General features: G+C 37.8%; 1 protein-coding gene across 2 annotated transcripts in view; it reads right to left on the bottom strand.

Moving 5' to 3' along the window:
• ajap1 (adherens junctions associated protein 1) overlaps positions 1-18,045 on the bottom strand; it is a 54,394-nt gene that overhangs the window by 1,117 nt on the left and 35,232 nt on the right. For both annotated transcript variants that reach the window (XM_060881430.1, XM_060881429.1), the window contains exons 3-5: positions 2,793-2,880; positions 2,323-2,565; positions 292-417 (exon numbers count right to left, since the gene is read on the bottom strand). In XM_060881430.1, coding sequence (XP_060737413.1) covers positions 345-417; positions 2,323-2,565; positions 2,793-2,880 — 404 coding nt within the window. In that variant the 3' untranslated portion in view covers positions 292-344. The remainder of the gene's footprint in view (positions 1-291; positions 418-2,322; positions 2,566-2,792; positions 2,881-18,045) is intronic.

Here is an 18,045-nt window from a genome sequence, read left to right as displayed (position 1 = left end):
TACCGCAAACCGAAATGTTCCACAAATAGCGTGTAATTACGGGATGTTTTCCTATCGTAAAACCCTACTTCTAAAGCAAGCAATCACTGAATATCGTCTATTTGTGTTGTCTTCATAATTACAGTTTAAGTGAAAGAGTGTATGCCATAGCTAGTAGTTCTCTCACAAAAAAATGTGCATGGTGTTATACAGAAGAGAAACATCCCCTGTTTTAGAGCATCAAGATTCAGTGATGAGCCACATGTTTATCTGGCTACAATTTTAAAACAACTGAAAAACCCTAGAACATACCAGGGTCCAAAATTCAGGAAGCTGCAGTTACTACCACAGGTAGTAAAAGGCCCTTAGCAGGAGATCTCGAACCATTTCTCCGACACAAAGGCCACAGGGATTAGCTGCCTTTCAGTTGGCGATGGTCTGGAATAAACACAGTGATCTCTAAGTAAACATCTCAAAATATTGCTTTAAAAACATATGCTTTAATAACTATCCTTGTTGCACTTGCTGACATTTAAATACAACATTTATATATTAAAGCTATGGTCTTAAAAGAAAATGTTCTTTTGTTTTATTGTTTAATGTTCTACAGTACATTCTTTCTAGGTTGTTTGTAGAAGCAAGAAAAAACCATCAGTTTGCATTATCCATGCATTAGTGCATAACTAACAGAAATGATGAACGAAACTTTTTTTTTGTATATGACGTTTTTGATATCGTTTAAGCCGTTAAAATTAAGTAGTTAAATCTCATCTGTTTATGCAATCGATACGATTGCTTTATAGTTGCTGTAGTAAGAGATTAGTTTTCTCACCATACAGCCAGCTGTGTATAAAATGTAATGTGAGGCAGGGAAAGGACATTCATTCAGAAAGGACAGTCTGGCAGAGGAGGGGAACTGACAACATTACATTTGTAAATGTTTGCACAGATTTATAGAACTTGGGGTAGTAGACGTGCATCTAAAATATAGACTGCATTGGTGAGCATGAAACCCAATGCTGTGTTTCACACTGGCTGCTCAATTCACCACAAAATAAAATGAAACGTCCTTGTGAACGGGCCATCCAGGTCAGACGAGGGCAAAATGCTGAGAATGGAGCAGTGAGTGAAGGAAAGAAGGCTCTGAAATGAGTTCTGTTTCATTATGTGAAGCAAGAATTCTTCATACCTTTCACCCACTGTTTTTTTTTTCTGTTCTTTTCCTTGCAATGCAGTGCATGACACTTTTACCCACCCTGCTTTGAGTGGATTTGACAGGTCCAAAGTCCTTGATGTAATATAGGACTGTCAAACCCACTGGAATGTTTGCTCATCGTTCAAAATGTCACATCTTAACATGCCTTTAGACTGATTGCTTAGTCTAAGATAATATTCTTTAATGCGTGTTTGTGTCTAAGGCTGTTCAACTAATTGAAGTGTTAAAGCTAGCTTAGCTTTACAAAACCAGCACACATAAATATGACATAAATATACACTGGAGAAAAAAGGGCAAAGGAAAGTCAACTGGTCTCAGTCAAGCACTTTTTCAATCACGGGGGAGAAAAAAATCATAATATTTGAGGCATTAATAAGTGTTCTGTAGAAGTAGGGAATAAAACATCCCAGGTTATGAGCTTTAATCTTAATTCACTCTGTGATTTAATGAATTAAAGGTAAAGTCCACTTTTTGTAAGCAAAATAAAATAATAATAAAGAAAGTGACTGATGCCATACGCTGTCAAAACGCTCTGATCCACCTAACACATTGTGTTCAAAGTTATTTAAAGTTTTTAAGCATAAACTTAAGCATAAGCGTAAATGTATGATGATGTTTAACTGCAGCTGGGTTTGATGCAATGTTACATGACATCACTGTTATCTAGCTGACAGAAGAGAACTAAAGCACACTACGCAAGACCAAACAAATGACATGAGCACTCACTTATGATTAACAATAACAACTGTTACTATTTAGCTGTTATTGAACAATAACTACGCAGTTGTTTGACTCTATAACAAATTTATATCTATTCTATTCTATTCTTTTCTGAAATAATATAAAATCTCAAAAATATAATGTGTCAATACAAAAAGTCGAATCAGACGGCTTGGCATTCAGCCGCCAAGTACAGACGTTGTGGTAAAGCAGATCGCTTGCTGTAGGTTAATATACTAATATTTAATCCTCAGAAACATAAGCGATTTACAATCGAAAAAGTAGCATTTATTTTGCTTTCTGTTTGTGTGTGTGTGCGTGTGTGTGTGAGAATGTGTGGATGTGTCAAGAGATTTTCAAGCACTGTTAAATATGTTTCGGTGCCCTGCACAGGATGTGTCTCTCACCTGCTCCCATTATAGGTGGTCTTGTAAATCGGTGTGTGTTGGATCATCTCGTCTGTGTAGACGGGCACAGCGGTGCGCACACACTCATGGGAGCACTGTAAACTGTCGTTGTAGGCGGTGAAGATGTCCACCTTGCTGGGCACGCGTGCCGGCGTGAAGTCAGTCAGGTTCTGGCAGCTCTCTTCCTGCTGGTTGATCTTCCTCTGGTGGCTAGTGTGGCGGCCATTGCCCGACTGTGCACAGCTACAAAAACACGCACCAAATTCACAAAGCCAACATAAAATCATACCTTGAACTCCTGTGTCTGTTTTACACTTAACATGTACAGGGGAAACAGACGAAAAAAACAAACGTCTGGGTTGATACAAGTTAAGGTTTGAATGTAATAGAGAGACAAGGACCGGGAGAGACAGACAAAAAGCACAGAAAGGACATTAATTACAGTTATACTAGAAAAGAATCTTTCCTACCAGTTTTTAAGGACTAGTGTTGTTATCAAGGCTGCGACGACCATGATGAGGGAAACAGTGATAGTGATGATCTGATGCACTGCCAAACCTGTGAGTATAGACACAAGGCCACAAACAACTTCAGTGCAGTTCAAATTCTATTCTGGTCCGAAGTCTATCTAGGCAGTAAGTAGGGGTAGTAAGAAGCCCTCAAGATTAACTCTGTATGAAAATGAATCATTGAAAAATTAAAGTTAATATCGTTTAATATGGATTGTACAGGTGTGAAATTCAAGTAAAAATTATTGTCCATATTATGCTGTGGCAGGATTTTTTGGATCATGCATTGGTTTAAGTTAGTTTATCACAACACAAAGATTTTGATCATCACTGATCATCTTTATGCTACGATGAAGCATTTCTATCCTGATGTGTATTATCTCTAGCATGTATGAAAATGACGGAAATCATATGCCCTGGCGTCCAATGTTACCAGATATCAGTCCGCTTCAACATGATGAGGTGAGATTCTGGCTCGAGTCAGACAGCGCTCTCCACCTCCATCATCAATACTGAGGTAATCTTTCGTTCAAGGCTCTAAGGCACGTTGTTACAATATTTTTTCCTTTAAATTGTCACTCATCTGTATTCTGCTATTACTGTGATATTCTCAAGCACAGCACTTTGTGCTTGAGAAGCAAATGAAAAAAAAAGCTAAAACCTATCATGATGTGCTGATATCTCTCAGCAAACCTTTTTCTTCAGTTAGAGCCAAATGTTCCAAAAATGACAGTGAAGGTTATTAAAGCAATCTGCACATACTGAACAGCCAGTTCTGCAGCTCTGAAATTTATACCCAAAGGCCCAATTGCTTCAAGTAACATGAACAGAAGCTTTACACCGTGCTCTCTGTTAGTAAATTCATTCAATATTGTGGCCGAATTAAATACTGTACATATCCACGCCATTGCAAGTATGAAGCCTAATGGCTTTTAGAGCTAACCCACAGGAACCCGACCCTCCATGTCCTATTTGGGCAAATACTGCATGCCTGCTGAGCACCTGAGAGCAACTTCAACCCCACTGAATAATGAAGCAGAGATGTTCTAAACGAGGCAATTTGCCACCAGCTTGACATAATCGGTCTACACATTAGCAGAAGTGGGTGCTGCTGGGCGATACAGTCTGCCATGGAGAGCCACGGTTTCATAAAGTTCTGCTTCGGAAGCAATAATACACTCCATGACCTGAAGACACCTGGCACGGACACTTTACTTGGCAAAGCAGCAAATTGAGCACGGAGGCCAGCAGAAGTCCACTGACAGAATATCATCAATAACGCTTTCTCACTCTTTACACAGTCCTCTCATTTGTAGTTTATGTGATATTCATTACTCTGGCAAGGATAGGAAATGAGACCATGTTTCGTAGGCTAAATCAATACATTTTCTTGTTCAAACGTAACCTTTTAAATGTGTTTGAACTGTCGTAGTATGAAAGATTGATGCTTTGAAAGGCCACATTCAATTGTCATTCACTGCCAGTGCTCTGGAATGCATAGTAGATGACAGGTCAAACTTGTAGTGATGTGACTCGAACGCAAATGAACGAGACTGAAAGAGCAGCAGGGCCTTGTGTCTACGGTATGATCAGGGATATAAATGAATAACGATGAATAAAGAAAAACGAGGAAAAGTTTCAAATCTTGGGTGCTGAGTTCTGGACGCTGGCTGAAATATCTCATACCCCTGCCCTTTTGTTACAAAAGCCTTCAAAAGTGAGAAGGAACTTATGGTTTTGTAAACTAAGTTACATGGCAGACACACAGTGCTTCAAAATACACAAGTACCAAAAGCCTCAGGTTATGTTTTTCTTTTTTTTTTTCCAATAAACAACTTGATCAAATTCACCAAATGTCGCAGTCCAGCACAAGCCAAAAGACTAGCATTATTTAATATACTGTAATAAAAGCTAGGCATCAGCGAACAGGGACCAACAGTCTTGCTGGCAATCTGTTCAAATAAGTGCAATGAATCTCCACTATCTAGCTGTTTTCATACATTTCTACAACACATTTTTGCTGGGTGATACATCAGGTGATTCTAAGGATCATCTACTGTAGATTGAATGTGTGTTCATGTGTTTGTTTTTTTTTTGTTTGCTTGTTTCCAAAATCAGTCCGAACACCTTAGAGTTATAGCTAAAAATGCATGTTTTGCTGATTTGCTGCAGATATACAGTATACGATTCATTCCTTTCAGTGTTGTAAATGTAACAGAGTACAAATACTTCCTTACTGTACTTACAGTAAGTAGAAATTTCACGTATCTGTACTTTACTTCGCTATTTAAATTTATGTCAACTTTCACTTTCACACCACTACATTTCCTAGATAAAATGTATACTTTTACTCCGCTATATTTCCACTAAGCATCTTCGTTACTCGTTACTGCAAAATAAAATCAGAAGAAATTTGTGTGACTGCAATAAGGGAGGTTTGGCGAATCACTGCTCCTAGATTGCATTACGCTCCACATGCTCTATTTCAGCGTAATGTTGCTAAAGGAGGAAGAGGCACAACTGAAACCGCCATGGAAGCACTTACTGGAGGACCTCCCGTTATCTTAGACGACCACCCCGATGATAGTGGTGAACTTGGTGAACAGGGTGAAGAAGATAACGTTATACACCCGTGGCCGTATTTGCAAGAAATGTTTCTGTACATTGGAATGAAAGATTCTTCCTACCGGATGAAGTGCCTCATGCCTACCGAAAATCACTGAAATTTTACTTTTTTACTTTTACTTCAAATACTTAAGTACATTAAATATCAGAAAATGACTTTTGATACTTAAGTACAGTAAATATCAGATACTTTAAGACTTTTACTTGAGTAATATTCTAAAACAGTGTTACTCACTGCGCGGCTCGCGAGCCTCCTGCGGCTCGCCATGCTTTAATATGCGGCTCGCATGGCAGTAAATAATACGATGATATGATCATTTGGTTAAAATGTATTTTTCATTTAAATAACATTAAAAACAATCAGGGAAGCATAGAAAAACGAATGTGCTCTATTACAAATAATAATATATATTTATATATATTATTTGACTCGTCACTGACTCACTGCGTTCCGCAATAGCCAGTTTTTGGCGGCCTGCCAGAAGCTAGTTTGTGTTTCATGCTAGTTAACAACTTGTGTTTACTGTACACACGGACTAAAAAATGGATCGATTTCTTATCAAACAATCCCGCGCACGAAATGAACAGCAACAAAGCAATGTGACAGTGACAAAAGAGGTAACTGATGGGGAGCATGCGTCATCCGCAACTCGAGTAATTATTGCATTGCAATATTGTACATTGTATTTAAGCATATAAGCTATTTAAGTCTGAATAACTTGGCATACTTTGCGGTGAAAGTGGCTCTCCTATTGACTTTGTCCTATCAGTGTGGCTCACATGAAAAAAATAGTGAAGACCACTGTTCTAAAAGGTAACTTTCACTTCTACCAAAGTCTTTTTCTAGTACGATACTTGTACTTTAACTCAAGTATTGCTTTCTAGTACTTTATACAACACTGATTCCTTGATAGTGAAAACGTCCAGACTTCTTTATCCCTTGCAACAGATCCTAGATCCTGAGTCCACAGATATTCCTAAGCCAACTGTGAGACATGATCTTTCCAGCAGGTCGTGGGTCTGTGGAAAAGTCTACGTCCAGTGGGATGTACTCGATATGCTTGACACAGCTCTTTGAGGTGTGCTTTACAAGGTGCAAAAACCACCTCAAGAACGTCAATCAAGGCTCTTCAAAATTGAAAAGCTTCTTAGCCCATCTTCTTAGCCCAACCCTGCAAGAGGAATCGTTTCATTGCCTGTACTCGCTACTACCCATAACAGTAGACTGTACAGAAAGAAACATCTCAAACCGATCAATGTATTTTCTTAACACAACCTACAGGATGTTATCTTCATTATAGGTTCCATGCAATAGTCTATTTATAACAAATTATTCTTTCTATACACAAGGCACTTGATTTAAAAAGGAGTCAATGCATCTGAGAAGCAGTTCAACTCTCTGAGTCTCACTGACAGGTGGAGTCATCTACTGTAGAACATGAACATGGAGGTGATTCATGATTCAGAAAAAAAGTGACTCAGCAACAAGCACGTTAAACTGAATCCCTGCTTGTGCTTCCCCATTACTCACAAAAAACACCTGTTGTCACATTATAGAGAAGGTTTAAGATATAGAAAATACATGATTAACACATTCATCAGAAAGTACTACAGTACAAACGTTCATATTTAATGATAAATATAGTTTATAAGGCAATAAAAAAGCTTAAAACTGAAAGTTTCTCACTATGGTTTGCCACCTTAAAGTTCTAAAACACTTGCAAATACACTAAACGTGATATGGTACACCGGTTAATAGCCTGCACTTTTTAATGAGCTGTTTTGTTTTTTTTTCTCTCTGGATGTTGTTGTGCCACTGTCTTGTTAGCGCCACATTCTAATTTCTATGCAAGGCTTTGTCACTGTTGCTAATTAGCCTTGAGAAAGTGTCACCATCACCATTAAATCGATTTATGTGCGTCAGTGTTTCTGATTGTAGGGCTGAATTGATAACCATATGTGGGCTGGGAGATTAAGGCAAGCAGAGCAGGATGTTTCAGCGAGCTACGCAGTCCGAGCCAAGCGCCACACGATGCTGAACATGTGAGAGTGAGTGTTTTTATTTCTGGGGAAAAAAAAAAATCAGATTAAGCAGGCTTAATTCAACAGTCTTACCAAACACAGCGCCTCAGCACAGCTGTCAACATGATGGTGACTCAAGTGGTCTGTTAGTAAACACAAAATAAGTATTAAACCTAGGGTAATGTCCAAATCAGGGACATAAATCATCATAATACATGATGTTACAACAGTTAAAACAGAACAACTGTGTGGTTATAATCAGTGGTGGCTCAAGTGGTTAAGGCAACTGTTGGACCCTTGAGCAAGGCCCTTAACCCTCTCTGCTCCAGCGGTGCTGTTTGTACACTGGTCGGCCATGCTTTTGTGTATTATCTTGTTTGTTTGTCTTTTGTCCTGCACTATATTTTTGTCTTTTGTCCTGCACTGTTTGTACCAGGTTCCACAGTCGCACTTTATGTGTCCAGGACTAACTTACTTAAGTCCTTAGCTCTGCCTTTGTTCTATGTAGCACCATGATCCTGGAAAAACGTTGTGTCGTTTCACTGTGTACTGTGTCAGCTATATATGGTTGAAATGACAATAAAACAATAAAAGCTTCTTGACTTGACTTGACTCATGGCTGACCCTGTGCTCTGACCCCAACCTCCAAAGTTGGGATCCTATATATATATGATAATAATAAAGTAAAATAAATAAAAAATTATTGTGATAAAATAATAATAAAGATAATAAGTCTTAAGGCAAGTTATTAGACACATGGCTCCATTGTGTCCATCTAGTTTTCACCGGATTATAAATGATGTGAACAAACTCAATGTAATAGTAATCCTTTTTAAGACAACTAAAAACATATGCTAAAGTATGCTGTACATATAATGCATACTGAATATACATATATATATATATATATATATATATATATATATATATATATATATATATATATATATATATATATATATATATATAAACAATGTCTGCATAAGAACAAATCATTATACCAAATATTCTACTGTTCTGCACTGAGCCTTTAGTCTGAACAGTAAGGTGATAAACAGTTGATTTCTACAGTGGCACAATATACCATTGGCCCAATTGTGAAATGCTCACAGCACTATAACCAGCCCTGACATTTCATTGACTTTATATAACAGCAGCCCACTTGTGCCAAGGCAGTTCAGATTGAATAAGCAGCTCTACAGAAGTTTGATTGCACCTAAGAAGCAATGTTCTACAGTTTGACCATGTAGGTAGCCCTTTGTAATGTTTTTTTTTCCCTTTCTCCACTGCACTGTATTACCTGCTGTCAAGGGGGTTCAAACACTCATTTAGTCGATATCGATGTGCTGAGCTGTCCTGATTGCTTAGCTGACACTTTGGCCTGTGTGCTTCTGCATATGCATGAGGACAAGTTCACTTCCTTTGCCTCTATTCAGTTGTGCGGTCACAGCAGGTTAATGTCATCTCCTTCTGGCTTGCTAGAAAACATCCTGCACACCAATATGTTGCTTTGACGGTGATATACCCCCTATTAAAATCGTATAAATGGTTATTCCAACGTGATGATCTTAATGTAATTGTAAACAATAAAAATGTAAGAAAAAGCAGCAAGAAAAATATATACTGTCCCCTGTATATACCCTGCAAAGCTATTGTTTTTCTTCTGAAGATAGTTGGGTTTGATCTCAAAAGATGAATATTCAATGATAGATCAGGGTATTTTGTTTAAATTCTTGATATTTACATCTAGATCTGTTGTTTGATTTTGCATCTTTTGACATTTTTTCCCTGTGAAGACAGCGTTTCATTGGCATAAAACCTGTGCCAAATCAAATAAGCGGACCAGATGACCCTGAACAGAGAGCAACCAAAAGAACAGCAACATATAAAATACATAGCCAATACAATAAGCTGGAATGTTCTGAAATAGTAAGAAACCATATATGTGTACTAACAACCAGATGTCAACAAAGTCAGCCAAAGAAAAACAGCAGCTGATGACCGAAACAGCGTGAAGAAAAGCCCCAAAATGATGCCATTAACAACCACAGGGCAGGGGTGAAGATTTGACAATCCACTGTTTAAAGAAGACAAGATAGAGAGCAGAAATACAGAGGCCATAAAAATGCGAATCGATCAACTGCAGTAAGAAGACCAGATTGAAATTTGCAAAGCAATACAGAGTTGAGCCACAAAACTTCTTTACGTATGTGATGGAAAAGTGTCTAGAAATAAAGGATCTGCTCTCTTATTCATTGAGTCTTTAGTCTACAGCAAAAACGAATGAATTTCTACTGTCGTTCCAATACTTTTGGATTGGATGTGTAATTTTTTTTTTTTTAAACCATTTCTATTGCAGAACTCTCACACAGGTGAGTACAAAGATTTCCAAATCTTACTGGTTACATTTTACCGCTATTCCTACATTATCATGAGTAACAATAAAAAAGGGTATCAAATAGTGTATGTTAAGACAGAAATAATGAAAGAATGATCATATAATTATGTTCTAATAACTAGCATGCTCACCTGCCTCCAACATGTCATGTACGCTAAGAAGAGTTCCTTCCATATCCTTCTCTAACCCTCCTAGATTGCTTAGTCCATCATCTTGATCAAGTCCATCTTGATGTAGCCTTCTTCATGGCAAATCATTCTTTTAATTGATTGGTCATTTTGTCTGCTAACGTCCTGCCATGTATGATTTTTTTAATGAAGAAAACTATTTTCTAAAAAGAAATTATAATATAGGGGGGGCACGGTGGCTTAGTGGTTAGCACCTCACACCTCCAGGGTTGGGGGTTCGATTCCCGCCTCCACCTTGTGTGTGTGGAGTTTGCATGTTCTCCCCGTGTCTCGGGGTTTCCTCCGGGTACTCCGGTTTCCTCCCTCAGTCCAAAGACATGCATGGTAGGTTGATTGGCATCTCTGGAAAATTGTATATATATATATATACATAGATATATATATTTTTTTGTTTGTTTTTCTTCAGATTTTTACCAAGAAACCATGAGGTTAAATAAACATATTATGTTTACTAATACCTGAGCTCATGCCTCTCATCATTCCATACAGTTTTAAAATGATTATTTAACAGATGGAGGGCATTATTTAAATCTATATTTTTAATGATATTTGTGTTACTATTAAGACGTGTTCCGCATCAATCCTCTTCCCTCTTCCCATCTCTCCTTTCCTCTTTCATGCTCAGATGGATGCAGGAAGCCAGGGGTAAGGTGCGGTCTTGTTTCCGATGTAATGGCAGAGTTTTATGAGACTTGTGTTTCTCGCTTGACCTTGAACAGTGCTCAAAATCTAACAGGCTGATTCACCTCTTGTTCCACATATCGATTTCTATCAGGGGATTCATTCCCCAGCCGTCATAAGTAACCCATCACATTCATGAGACAAAGCCGTATAATACAGAGATGGACTGGTGCTAAAGGTATGTCTATTACTCCCTAGTTTACGGAATCAAAGAGAAGGGCAATGTGTCATTTCATTTGGTCTGAGCCTGAGGAGAGGTAAATACAGTAAAGTGAAACGAGAAAATTATCCCTGGTCAATAATTTTTCATATATAATGGTAAAAACAATTGATCACCATTGTTCCCAACAACCAATCATTTGCCACCACTTTTCCCAACAACCAATCACTGATCACCATTATGTCTGACTCCAGTATCTCATTGTCCTTCATTGCCGTCTTGCCTATTTTTAAAGCAATTAAGCAAGTTCTTCAATCTATTATTATTTCCCATCTATTATTACTATTTCCTAAATTCTCATTATATTGTGTATATATATATATATATATATATATATATATATATATATATATATATATATATATATATATATATATACAGTTGGTTTGAATTTTTTTAATAGTACATAAATTTTGAATATTAGAATAAGATACAGCAAATGTATTAAACATGCTGGTTGTATCTTATGAATATAAATAGAAACATGTGAAGCTAACTGGGATTTTTTGAAATAATGCCTGTTCATACTTGCTCTGTATAAAGCATGTATATCAATGACCTTATAAAGATAACTTTTATGTCAAAGCTGAAATACGTCTAAATTCTGTCATGATTTTGCTCCTGGAAAGCTGCTGTTTTTTGGAGATACATGTTGTTCATGAAACAATGACAATAGTCACAATTTCCGGATGAGAAAGGAGCCTGGTTCTGCAGCTCCGGATAGCTTCGCTCTTCTGGGCTTTGCCACGACACTCAGTCACCTTGCAATTGATGCAGTGATAGTCTTCGTTTCCTGGGAAGTTTTGCCAATAATACAGGACAAAAGCTCTTAGACCTGAGGGACAGAGATGCAACTTGAGCAGCATTACTTCAGAATCGCAGGTGTGTGCTTCTGTCCCCTCTGTAGTTAAAAGCAGATGTGATGGTGACAGGTTTCACCATTCCCATCATATAGCATACATACCCTCAGGGCAAGGCAGAGATGAACAGAAATTTTAGAGGGCCATTCTAAAAACATTATAGGTGCAAGGCTAAAAAACACTGCATAGTGTTATCTATCTATAGTAACAGACAGACACAGAAATGTCAAAGGGACAGTGTAGTGGAAATAGGACACTTAAAAACTGTAACACGTTTGTGGGACAAATGGGCTGCAGGTAAGGGCTTTCTGACATCTTTTATACAGCTTAAAACATCTTTTTGACAGAAATGTGCATTGCACATTGAAATCTGGCATCACGGGTATCTCAGGTTAATGTGCATAGAGACTTAGATATCAGACTGTGTATGAGCTCCACTATAATCTCTATGTTCCTTGGACACACTAGCCTATTTACACTTTACAGTTTGTGTACATGCCTTTCACGTTATTAAAATTCAGAGAACGAATGTTTTTCACACATTGCCCAAAGGAGAAGGGGTTTATTTAAGAATGCATACTAAACTGCATACAGTATCAGGTCTGTACATTACATTTGTGCTTGTTTACAAAATGCTAGGCACCATGTTCTATGTTGTCTTATTCAATACTAAAGAGGTGAAAAACAGCACTGTATATACACTGTATATATACTGTACATCACTATGGATGCTTGGCAAATCATAGTCTAAGAAGAGTTTTCAGTATGCTTAGTGCAAGTGCTCATATTAGAGAGATGAACTGATTACAGTGTGAAAATCTGGTCGTGTAAAATCCTGGTTTATACATCAATAAGTACTCACCCCCATTGAAAATAAAAAAACCTTTACATACAGTACCATGATGAAACTTGAAACAGGAAGTGATGTGAAATTTAAATCAATCACATTACTCTGCATGCAGTGGTGAGGGCAAATAGCTTCATTAGCTATCATGCAGAGAACAAAGCGGTTCAGTGGACACAAGATCTAGATCACCATTTTCAAGCAGGTCGGTTCTCTAGACCACTCTTGGGCTCGAAATCAGCTTAAAAACACACTCCAGCAAACATAGAAAAGCTGCATGTCTTGAAAAAAAGTCTGAAGATGACCTCTGTGGTGAAGATGGCATGTTGTTTTGAAAGGTTCGGTGGTGTGGACCATGTGTGTTCCACACCACCGCGTGTTCCATTCAAGGTGTTAATCAAAAGGCAAGTTTTTAGTGATCAGGATTTGACAGAATTATGACAAATCTGGCACAAACCTAGCTAAACCTATAAGGGAATATTTCCAGAGTTATGCCCTTAATCGTCCAAATAACAATTAAAAAAACCTTAAAAAACTAGAAATAGCACTAAGCATTAACCTTAACAATTGATCAAGGCAGTGTGTGTGTGTGTGTCTGTGTGTGTGTGTCTGTGTGTGTGTCTGTGTGTGTGTGTGTGTGTGTGCAATTTTCAAAAAAGTTTATATTTTGTTAAATGGGAAAATCAATGCTATTTCTCTCTCCTTGACAAATGTTTCCTTTAAGTACCCCTGCTATTAGCATCTGTGTGAGGTAACCTACTGATTTTTAATCTTAACAAATCCAAATGTTAAATTGCACCACAAACACATATTATTCAATTTAATAGACTTCTCCAAACTCTTTGTGCTAGTGGGCGAAATACTGGGTAGTAATTATTAACACCTAGGTGCCTCAAGCTGAGTATGGCACCGAAATCAATACATCATCCTTGTTATGAAGTGTAGGAAAAATTGTTCTTTTTGGAAATATTACATATAATTTTATTTATTTGTTTTTTATTGAAAGGTAAAGTTTAAAAAAGAAATAATAAAAAAAAAGATTGCAGAAGTATAAAAAAAGCAGACAATAAAAGCAAAAAGCAGTAACTAAAAGCAGAAAATCTTAAGCTATTTCAAGTGTCAATATGTCACAAGAGGAGGTGGTAAAGAGAATAAATAAAAAAAAGTAAAGAGATCTGAATGTTTTTTGAAAAAAAAGCAAGACATCAAGAAATCCAGGCTGTGGAAAAGTTTAAACCTGATCATTTAGCTTTTAAGCATTTTAGATAGTGAAAATTATTGTTTTTTACATTTTTTTTTTTTTGCTTTAATTCCATGATTTGAATTTCCCAAATCACCTAAAACCTAAAAAGCAAAGAAAACTAGTCTTGAACAGAACTAGTGATAATCTGTACTGTTCTCTGGCCTGAACAATGCTCTCACCTGCAGCATGAATATAAAAGCCAGTGTTTAAATAAGCTCTTCCTTGTTGTGCCTTTTCACAAGTCTTGCATCAGTTAACTCCATATTTAGAGTACAATATTTTCTGGTTCTGATCTTGTCACGAAGGCAGACACTTGTTGTTAGGATGCAAATGCAGGAATTCATTCAAAAACATTCAAAAATACTAGGTACAATCCAAAATAATAGGAACACATCCAAAAAATAAGAACAAAGGAAAAACTAGACTAAGCGATCAATCTAAGAGACGACAGGCACGGAACTGGGTCAAAGCAGGCACAGGTCAAATAGGCTGTGAACAAGATTCAACTGGGCTATGAAAAATCGTAGTCAAGGACAAAGAAAACACAATATCCAAAAAAAAAAAAAAAAAAAAGGAGGCTTACCGAGCTAAAGACAGGATTGGTAATGTGAACATTTACTTTGCAACTGTGAACTGAAACAATGGTGCATATAAAGTTTACTAAACATTCATTCATTCATTTTCTACCGCTTCTCCGAACTACCTCGGGTCACGGGGAGCCTGTGCCTATCTCAGGCGTCATTGGGCATCAAGGCAGGATACACCCTGGACGGAGTGCCAACCCATCGCAGGGCACACACACACACACTCATTCACTCACGCAATCACACACTACAGACAATTTTCCAGAGATGCCAATCAACCTACCATGCATGTCTTTGGACTGGGGGGGGGGAACCGGAGTACCCGGAGGAAAGCATGCAAGGAAAGTACCCAGGGAGAACATGCAAACTCCACACACACAAGGCGGAGGCAGGAATCGAACCCCCAACCCTGGAGGTGTGAGGCGAACGTGCTAACCACTAAGCCACCGTGCCACCCCAGTTTGCTAAACACTACATATATAATTACACCCAGGTGAACATCATCAGAAGGATGGAAACCTGGAGCACTGGAGAGCAGGCGGTTGCTTGGAGCATGAGTCCGCCATGGCCAAGTATGTAAGAAAGAAAAGTTTGAGACGTGTTGTGATGTAACAGGTCTCTGCTTGCTTATCTGAAAGTCTAAGTATGGATATAATGAAGGATAATTTTATGGATTTTCACATCAAGCGGCTTCCACCTAGCTTAATATGTACTGTAACTAATATGGTGTTAGATTCAACCAAACCTGAATTTTTCCTACCTCATATATAATACGTGTGTATTTTGTTCTAGGTTTTAACTTATTTCAGGTCTTACAAGGTCATGCTTTTAAAACTAAGCAATAGAAAATTCAGAGTTGTACTTTCCTGTGAAAATCCATACTCCGGTCATGATGAAACTGATGTAACCCTAAATGTTAGCAGTTTAGGATAAAACGTATTGAAATGAAAGAAAATCCTGTACAATAAGCTTCCATGCGTCAGCCAGATTTGATTGGCTTTTTTTAATACCTTACTCTGATCCAAATGTATGTGACAGGCATTGCAGATTCTCTCCCCAGTAATCTCCAAACTCAATTTACTTTTTAATACGAATGATGAAATTTTATAGTGCACGAAAATATGACTCACTGTGGGAGAATAAAGTGACAGAATAATTTCTGATGAGATCTGGGGGTCTATAAAGATTTCTCTCTTACCCTCTTTCTCAATCTCTCTGTCACCATAATAAAATTATTAGCTTTAGGAAATTCTTATAGACTCCCCATGCGCACGTCAAGGGCATAAGGGTCGAAGTGATCTGTGCATAAATGCAAGAAAATACTGCATGAGAAATTGTAATATTGTGCTTTTAAGATCCTATTTCGCTGCCAATTAAAGGTTTAGTTACCTTTCTAATCAGATCCATCAACCAATAAAATAAAACATTGAGAAGAAGAATCCCTCATCTTTCCATTGGGCCATGATCATTGAAACTTATAGGAGATATAAACAAACAACTTGGCTAAGCCTCTGCAGAGAAATAAACTCTAAATTTAAAAGCAGTTTAAAAAACCCCACAGATTGAGCACTACATCTTAAAGAAAATTACATCTACCCTTGTTTTCTCAATGCATGTGGCTCAGCCTCCAGCACTCTATTCTTATAACGGAGAGAAAGCTCACATTTTCCATCTTTATTTGGAATTGGATAGCACCGTTATCTGTCAGAGTGTGGAGGGTAACTTTTGAAAAGCTCTTTCTCCCATTTGTCTGAAAGAATAGACAAGATAGAAATCTTGCCAACCAACAGACCTTCAAAAGAAAGATAGCCAGCCCTGCTTTTATATGTGGGAGAGCTGCAGGGGAAGGGGATTGGCTTCACTACATCTTAACCTTCACTCCTTGTTTTGCCTGAAATTTAGGGGAGAACTTTTCTACTATGTTTCTAATTATTTCGCAGCTACTGTAGAGTGCTGTCATGACCTTACCAGCCTGCATTAAACACGAACACACGAACACACAGACACACACAAGATATATATATATATATATATATATATATATATATATATATATATATATATATATTATACAGCTAAAGGTTTTTGCCCAATGGGTACCAACCAAATGTTTCCACAAGGTCAAAACTGTCTGAAATTGCTGTTATTTCTGTCCTTATGGCCTTTTATAAAAATAAATAAATAAATGATAATAAAAAAAAAATTAAAAAAAAAAACATGCACCCCCAAAACTCTCTTTCTGTTTGTCACTCTTTCTGTCTGTCTGTCTGTCTGTCTCTTTTTTTCTCCAAGTGTTTATCTGTCTGCCCTTTTGGATAGTAAGATGATGACTGACCCTGTACTCATCCCTAATCTGTATCTGCTTTGTTCCTTTGACAGAGAAACCGTGCTTTTGCCAATCCACGCTCTCTGTTTTAAAGCTGACATCACTCAAACGTATTAGATTAATCCCGATTTCTCAACTGAAGCATAGCAGCTAGTAAATTCAGACACGTGTTCCTGCACAACAGCTCAATAAAAGGCATGGGTTATAAAGTTTCTCATGAGTATTATTACTACACAAACTCTACAAAAAAGATTTTAAATAAAAGTTTGAATCTGTCTACAGAAAGTTCTGCATGTGAGGGAGTGTAAGTGTGAGTTTCATGGACTAAAACATTTGATAAACAAGTAAAGTGGAACCTCTGAATATGGCGATCGTTCAATCGATCGATCGATCGTTCAATGCACCATAATTAGACCATGTAGAGTATAAAATTGGGATAATGGTCACAATCAGCTCACCCTCAAAGAGAAATAGTAAAAGTAAATCAAGACAAAAAGTAAAATGAAGGTTTTAATATTACAAATAGACTATTTAAAGCTAAAATGTGTATTCATTAAAACTGCTCTTACAAGCTCTTACAAGAATGTATTTAGTAATTGTAAAAATAACAAAGTAAATAAGCATTATTGCCCACCGCTGTCAACTCTGTCAACTTCATTAATTAAATTTAGCTGAAAGTGGAGATGTATATATTTATTAGACATAGAATAATGTCAGGTATGAATGGGGCCTAAAGCAAGTGCATGGAACTGTGACATCTGGCAACATCAGCACCGGGTTACCTGCATAGGACACAAATGTGACACTCTTTGGGCCTCTTTCCTGTAGGGAGGATCTGGAGATTTTTCCAAAAGGAGTTCACTCTAACTAACACTCACTCTCTCACTCACTCATCTTCTACCGCTTACACGAACTACCTCGGGTCACGGGGCGCCTGTGCCTATCTCAGGCGTCATCGGGCATCAAGGCAGGATACACCCTGGACGGAGTGCCAACCCATCGCAGGGCACACACACACTCTCATTCACTCACGCAATCACACACTACGGACAATTTTCCAGAGATGCCAATCAACCTACCATACATGTCTTTGGACCGGGGGAGGAAACCGGAGTACCCGGAGAAAACCCCCGAGGCACGGGGAGAACATGCAAACTCCACACACACAAGGTGGAGGCGGGAATCGAACCCCCAACCCTGGAGGTGTGATGCGAACGTGCTAA

Source organism: Tachysurus vachellii, chromosome 11, assembly GCF_030014155.1.
Source record: "Tachysurus vachellii isolate PV-2020 chromosome 11, HZAU_Pvac_v1, whole genome shotgun sequence".
NCBI classification, from domain to species: domain Eukaryota; kingdom Metazoa; phylum Chordata; class Actinopteri; order Siluriformes; family Bagridae; genus Tachysurus; species Tachysurus vachellii.
The sequence above is the reverse complement of the archived record's forward strand: the minus strand, read 5'-3'. Positions and strand labels throughout refer to the sequence as shown.